We start from the raw sequence: 7,315 nt of genomic DNA on the forward strand, positions 1-7,315 counted from the left end.
GCCGGAACAGATCTGTGAAATGTGGAGGTGTTGACAGTTTGGCTGATTTACATAGGGAGGAGCGTCAGGGTTAGTGTGAGTGCCTGGTGTTGCACCAAAACATGTGACCCAGTAGATCTCTAATGCTGAACGAGCCTGGATTAACTGGGCAAAGCTGGCAAGTTCCCCCAAAAGCCCCAGTGAGTAAATGGATTGTGGTCAATTGATTCATTCCCGATATTAATCTGTTTATGTATGTTTGGAGGTGTAGAATACATACACAGTGCACAAAGAGGCGGTGGTGGAGTTGTCAGTAGGAACCTACAGTTAATTATTCCCGCCAGAGAAAGGTGAATATACAGTTTATTAAATATTGATAGGTGAGGTGTTAGGGCTCTACAGAGAAGACACCAGCTTCTAATATGTGACCAACAGTATAAAATATAGGTATATAGGGGCAAAAGCTCATTAGTTTATCAATAAAGATGGGGGTCAACATCAAAATATGTTACCAAAGTGAACAAAGATTTTACTTCAGGTCCTATTTAAAAAAAATAATATGATTAAAACTGTCAGCTGTCACTTTTTCCTTATCAACTATAATAGATAATGCCGATATTTGACCAACAGAGGGCAGCGACACGTCGCCGTCTCTGCGTAACCACGTAATGCGTAAGGCTGCTACGCCATCACACAGCGACCACTGATGAAACACACGAGGATGTTTTTCAGTATTTCAGTGGCTTTTTTGTTGTAAGATTAAAGACAGAGGAGTCGTTATCCGGCCGGAGAGAAGCAGATCAATGAGAAATGGCCGACTTTGTGTCGCTAGGTCTGTCAGACTGGCTGGTTAAACAGTGTAAACAGCTGGGGATCAACAAACCCACTCCTGTTCAGGAACACTGCATGCCAGCTATTCTCCAAGGTGAGTGTGCCTCTGTTCAGTCTCCAGGTTTAAAACATGTCACCAGGCTGTCTGTCTGTAATGGGAATCTCTTATTGATCCACGTTCAGCTGTCCCGATAAGTAATGCAGAGCTCCATTGACAAATCTATCAATTTTACTGCTCAGTGCTTGTTGTTAGTTAAGGTAAATGCTTTTATACTTTTACATTATTGTTTTTTTTTTGTATTTCTATGAAATGGGCCAATCGGGTCTTAAAATAAAATAAAATATTAAAATATTATCTTTATAGCTGGTGATTATCCCGTTGTCAGCAATTCACAGGTCTGGGATCAGGCCACTGTTTTCCTTTGGTTCTCTCCTTTAAAATATACATTGGTGACTGTAAACTATAAAATATCTTATTTTATGTCATCTGACTGCTGCCGAATTTGCCAGAAAACTCTGTAGATAAGAAATAATTTCAAGTGTTGATCTTCAAAGTGTGTGTATTTGTAGATTATGCAAAGATACAATTAATTGATTATGTTTTTAGTGGAGTTTGGATGAGCCACTTGACGAGGAAAGTATTCTAATATTTTGAATCCTTGGAAGTAACCAGGAGGCGTAAAGTCAGTAAATCAGAGCAGGTGAATGAAGGTGTGTGTTCTTCCTCACAGGCCGGGACTGTATGGGCTGTGCTAAGACTGGAAGTGGGAAGACGGCAGCGTTTGTCCTCCCAGTGCTGCAGAAACTGTCAGAGGACCCGTATGGCATCTTCTGCTTGGTGCTCACTCCTACCAGGTCAGTGTTGTACAGTGTCAGAGGGCAACATTTTGAAATGTATTTATTTGTTTGCACAATAAAACACAACAGCAGAATTGTGCAGGTGAGATTTAAAACCCTGTAAAAGCTTAAAGAAGGACTCTCACCTCAGTAAGTATTACACGTAGATACAAAAGTAATGTAATCCACAAATATACAAACAGAATCAAAAGGCAAACATAAGAGCAAAAACAAAATAAATAAGGTTAAGGGAGCATGTGTGGGTTAGTGTGCACACGTTTACAGAGATACACTTTTATATTCAAGGCATTAATGTAATGTTAAATCACTCAAACATGTTTAGAAATCTGCTATTATTTGAATGACCAGTGGGTAGGAGTGGCATCTAACACTGTGAACCAACTGCAACTAATACAGCGAGTCATCCCGGCTGGTGAAAAACACGAATATCCCTATCTAGAGCCAGTGTTTGGTTTGAGTTTTAAAAGTCCAGTGTGTAACATAAAGGAAGATCTATTGTCAGAAATGGAATATAATATATATAGGTATGTTTTCATCACTTTATAGTCTACTGAAAATAAGAATTGTTGTGTTTGTTGCATTAAAAGTGACTCTGATTATGAGATTAATAGCATCCTATCCCATGTTCCCAACTGATTATGTATCATATGTGATGTCATGCAGGGAGCTGGCCTATCAGATTGCAGAGCAGTTTCGAGTCCTGGGGAAGCCTCTGGGTCTGAAAGACTGCATCGTTGTTGGTGGAATGGGTAAATACGCACATCCTACAAACTGTAAAACGAAAGATATCACTCAGGTTACAATCAGAGATCAGATTTTATTGTCTTTGTGTGAATGAGCTCATGTCGCCAACACCTCTGTTGTGTGTACCGCTCTTATTACGAGAGGCTGCTGGAGTTTTAAAGCCCTGGTGTTGCCTTGCTGCTGAAGAAACTTAAACGAAACACTGCTGCCAGACTGTTGTTCTGTCTGAGTCTTACATCCGTGCTTACAATGTCGCTGTTGTGTTACTGACAGACATGGTGAGCCAGGCGCTGGAGCTGTCCAACCAACCGCATGTGGTTGTAGCGACGCCGGGACGTCTGGCTGATCACATCCGCAGCTCCAACACCTTCAGCATGAGCAAGATCCAGTTTCTGGTGAGTTCAGGAAGGAACACAAACTGACACTTGGGCAAAGTTTCAGTGCCTTGTCTCTGCTGTAGCTCTCATTTACTTAAGATCTGTTTAGTTATGTTAGGACTAAGTTTAGGTGAGGAAGTGAATACATTATTACACAGTTAATGCATAAGCAGTCGCCAAAAACATGCAGAAGACATGAAGTTAATGTGTGCAAATTAATACTTTAATTAAGCTATGCTTTTCTATTTTTAAACCCTGTGCAGCCCAAGATTATCATATACATCTTCATGTATTTTAAACAGCAAATGAACATACAGTTACTCTAGTTGCAGGATTTATGCAGATCCTTAAGAGTCTGTAAAGTAATAATAGTCATTATAATAACACAATCCTGCTCTGAAATCAGTTTTATAAATGTTTTTATTTTATTTTTTATGTCCACCCATGAATTTATGAAGATAAAATAATTATCAAGTTAAGTTTAGACATTTGAAGCTACTTCATCATCCACTGTTTTGACAACAGACCAGTTTAGTTTGTGGTTTCGTCTGCGTGTTTGCCAGATAATGGACGAGGCCGACCGGCTGTTGGAGCAGGGTTGCACTGACTTCACCAAAGACCTGGAGACGATCATGGGGATTTTACCTGCTAAACGTCAGACACTGCTGTTCAGCGCCACCCTCACTGACACCCTGCAGGAGCTGAAGAAAATCGCCATGAACCAACCTTACTTCTGGGAGAGCAAGTCAGAGTGAGTAACCCACTGCTGATTAAAGGCTGTTTAGTAGTCAGGGAGAAGATAGACAGACAATACAGGTTTAATTTTAATTTGAAACTTTGTGTGCAGTAGGAATGGGAATGGAAAACCAGTTCTAGATTGTCTGATCCATCGGAATCACAAGCCACAAGCTTATTCATTTCTTTTATCAGTGCTAGCATGTTTTTTTGACAGTTTCTGTCACACTCATGCATCTACGCTGCTGGAAACTTGGCACAAGAAGGAGTCATGGTAGAGAGGAAGAAATGATGATCCAAAGCATGGCTTCATTTCAAGAAACTCAAACTACTATAACTCTACTCTTTTTCTATAGTGTTCAGACTCAGAGACAGTTGCATTGCTGTTGAAAACCTGTATATACCTATAAGACTTTGATCAGGAACCAATAAACAGAATCGATAATGATATCGGTACCAATAAAATCGTATAATTCCCCATCTCTAGCGTGCAGAGGAGGATTTGTATGTATCAGCCCCTTTTATTTCAAGGTGGAAGAAAACACTCAAGACTAGATTTATTAAAGCCTCTGTGCCTCATTTCAGATGCATTCTGTGCGTGTTATTTATAAAACCGGAGCACCAGCGTGAAAGATCAGTTTGCCTATCATCTGATCTGAGGTGCAACTAATCGCTGAACTGCATCTCTCACACAAATGCCTTTTGCATGCAGGGTAGAGTCATGCAAATAATTCGAGCAGAAGTGTTAAGTGCGGTTGAATGAGTATCCTGCTGGAACGCTCAGACCATTTGCAGAAAGCAGCTACAGACTCATGCAGGTGTATTCAAATGTCGTGATGTGGAACAGGAAATGTAACACCAGAGACGGCCGATTCAAAATGGGTGCAGAATAAAATGGTATCACTTCAGAGCAGGAACTTTTTGCTTCTGTGGTCGTTACACTTATCCTCAGAATTGGACATCCAGTCAGCTGATGCACTCGTTCATTCCTTGTTTTCATCTTGGTTGGCCTTTACATGTTTACACTTACAAGTGCAGATTTCCACTTGTTCTCTGCAGCTGAATATGAAGTAACGTTCAAATCCTCCTTGCACAAACTTCTTGTGAATACCAGCTCCAGGGTTGCGGGTTCTGACCTCTCTGGCAACAGAAACTCTATAGGGGGACCAAGAAATAACCCGTTATTGTTGTTCACAGGACACGAACGGTGGAGGAGCTGGACCAGAGGTACATCCTCACTCCAGAGAAGGTGAAGGACGCCTACCTGGTCCACCTGATCCAGACGTTCACTGACCAGCATGACGACTGGTCCATCATCATCTTCACCAATACGTGCAAGTAAGAAGTCAAGTATTCATTGCATGCCTGTACAATATTGAGCATGGTGGTGACCTTAAGCGGTGCTAGTTTTCTAAAGTAGCCTTTATAAGACGTATAATGTTAATAATTAGAGGGAGTTTGCCTTTAAGGTGTTGAGTGTCTTTTATTGTTAAATAGATAAATATATTTAGCCTACAAGCTAGCTTAAGCTTTTATGTCTTTGAAACTTGAACCTGAGTGTGATCAGTAGCCAGTTCTTTGTACATGTTAATGTTAAAATCATGAATAATAAAATCATTTGCTTGTTTTTCTTCATTCTTCCTCAGGAACTGCCAAATCATCACCATGATGCTGCGAGAATTTAACTTTCCAACCATCTCCCTGCACTCCATGATGAAACAGGTCAGAGTCTAGTGCAATTTAGAAACTTTATATTTACAGTCCACCAGGTCACCAGCTGCTAGTATATCAGCAAGTATGTTTCAAGCCTGCTGAAGGCCATTTTTTAAGGTTATGAGGGAGAGGCGACCATTCTGGGGAAATGACAGCTGAAGGATAGTCTGTGTCAGTCAGTTTTATTGGTTTAGACACACAAAGAATGTGAGTTTGCTTTGTGTGAGAGAAAGGTGAGAACATGGTGATGTGTCCTTTATCACCAATCTTCAGAGCTCCTCCACTAGCTCGTGTTGGATGTGGAAAATGTATTCATCTCATTAAAGGGACAAAGACAGAAACGTACAGTGAGCACAAAGCCATTGTGATGATGTAGAAATGAGCGAGTGAAAGGGATTAAAGCAGATTAAACCACATGAATGGGCCTGCAGAATGAACGGCTGCTCTTTATCTTCTCCAGAAACAACGATTCGCAAACCTTGCCAAGTTCAAGGCCAGCGTCTACAAAATCCTGATTGCAACAGACGTGGCTGCCAGGTAAGGAGCTCCGCTGAGCCGCTGCATGTCTCAGGGATGATGATGAAAATGATGAGGATGGTCTTTCACAAATTTAGTTAGCAAAATCATCTGTAAAGTCTTTGTAAAGTTGTCACACAGAGACTATAGGAGTTAGACAGATATAGACAGGCTGAGGTCACCTTGTTTTGACATCCTTCCTCTTCTGTCTGACTCACAGAGGTTTGGATATTCCGACCGTGCAGGTTGTCATCAACCACAACACCCCAGGCATTCCCAAGATTTACATACACAGAGTCGGACGAACAGCAAGAGCAGGTAACCTTGAACAACTTTTTTTCAGTACCAACGTCCTCCCCCATCAATGACTTCATGACACATCTTAAATAAAGGCAGCTCATACATGATGTTTTCTTCCTCTGCAGGGAGGAACGGCGTGTCCATCACACTGGTGACACAGTACGACATCCACCTGGTCCACTCCATCGAAGAACAGACTCGTAAGTTACTTATAAAGCCTGAATTAAAGGGAACATAGGGAAATGTTCCGCCGACTTGTCCTTAGTGTGCATCTTCACAGCTCGACTACAACTACCTTCTGACCTGCCAGCTAGCTCCTCTTGTGTGTGTTTAATACTGTTTATTTGGCCTTCATCACAAAAGAGAAGAGGACTGGAAAGCCTTAGACAGGATGTTAAGTGATATCCAGACTGAGACAGATATTTCTCAGTTCACCATCGACAGTGTGAAAGTGTGGTGTAACTCCACAAACTGTCTGTTGTGTTGATACAGAAACGAAGCTGAAGGAGTATCCTGTGGAGGAGAAAGAAGTCCTGAAGATCCTCACCCAGGTCAACGTGACCAGACGGGAGTGTGAAATAGTACGGAGGCCTCTATTCTTCATATTCAGTCATTAGCTCAACTCTTGGTAGTTAAGTGCACAACACTTAGTGTTAATTGAATCTGGGACTACTTTTTTATGATGCATTTGATCCAGTAGTTCCTTTGTCAACATATAATTTTTCAGTCATGGCTGTCTGTTTCTGACTGTACTCTAAAATGATGGTGAACTCTCTCTATTGTAGAAACTCGAGTCGACAGACTTTGATGAGAAAAAGGAGATCAACAAGAGGAAACAGCTGATCTTGGAGGGAAAGGTACGTTTCTTTTTTTAGCAGCTAAACATTTGAACACATTTAAGGTAAGTTTATTGTCTGAACACTACTAAGATGAAGCAACGAGAGGTTTTTCATAGAGAGAAACTAATGTGCAACTGTAAATGTATGTTTAAGGTTTTTGGACGGATGTGGTAAAAATTATAGGAAAAAAGTTTCATCATTCAATTAATTGCTAGCAAACCCAACCCTGAGATTTTAAGTCCACAGCAGTATTTTAGGTTTAGTGCGCAGCAGGTCAGCGGAACATGAAAAAAAGGTACAAATCGTCAACAGGAAAACGTATAGATTAAGTTTCAGTTCTTCCAAGGAAATTTCGGCAACAAAAATCAAATTATTCCCAACAATCAGTTCCAGCGTCGTTGTATCCCAGGACCTCCGGAAAAT

At 41.0% G+C, this 7,315-nt stretch overlaps 1 protein-coding gene across 1 annotated transcript in view; it reads left to right on the forward strand.

Moving 5' to 3' along the window:
- The first annotated feature begins 651 nt into the window (after window positions 1-651).
- The window catches only part of ddx49 (DEAD (Asp-Glu-Ala-Asp) box polypeptide 49), an 8,243-nt gene continuing 1,579 nt past the window's right edge, over window positions 652-7,315 (forward strand). The window contains exons 1-12 of the mRNA XM_035653023.1: window positions 652-904; window positions 1,542-1,665; window positions 2,332-2,417; window positions 2,686-2,807; window positions 3,353-3,540; window positions 4,722-4,862; window positions 5,171-5,246; window positions 5,698-5,774; window positions 5,974-6,071; window positions 6,179-6,253; window positions 6,546-6,634; window positions 6,839-6,910. Coding sequence (XP_035508916.1) covers window positions 790-904; window positions 1,542-1,665; window positions 2,332-2,417; window positions 2,686-2,807; window positions 3,353-3,540; window positions 4,722-4,862; window positions 5,171-5,246; window positions 5,698-5,774; window positions 5,974-6,071; window positions 6,179-6,253; window positions 6,546-6,634; window positions 6,839-6,910 — 1,263 coding nt within the window. The 5' untranslated portion in view covers window positions 652-789. The remainder of the gene's footprint in view (window positions 905-1,541; window positions 1,666-2,331; window positions 2,418-2,685; window positions 2,808-3,352; window positions 3,541-4,721; window positions 4,863-5,170; window positions 5,247-5,697; window positions 5,775-5,973; window positions 6,072-6,178; window positions 6,254-6,545; window positions 6,635-6,838; window positions 6,911-7,315) is intronic.

The sequence above is a fragment of the Morone saxatilis genome, unplaced genomic scaffold, assembly GCF_004916995.1.
Source record: "Morone saxatilis isolate NCDOM2014 unplaced genomic scaffold, NCSU_SB_2.0 Contig12, whole genome shotgun sequence".
NCBI classification, from domain to species: domain Eukaryota; kingdom Metazoa; phylum Chordata; class Actinopteri; family Moronidae; genus Morone; species Morone saxatilis.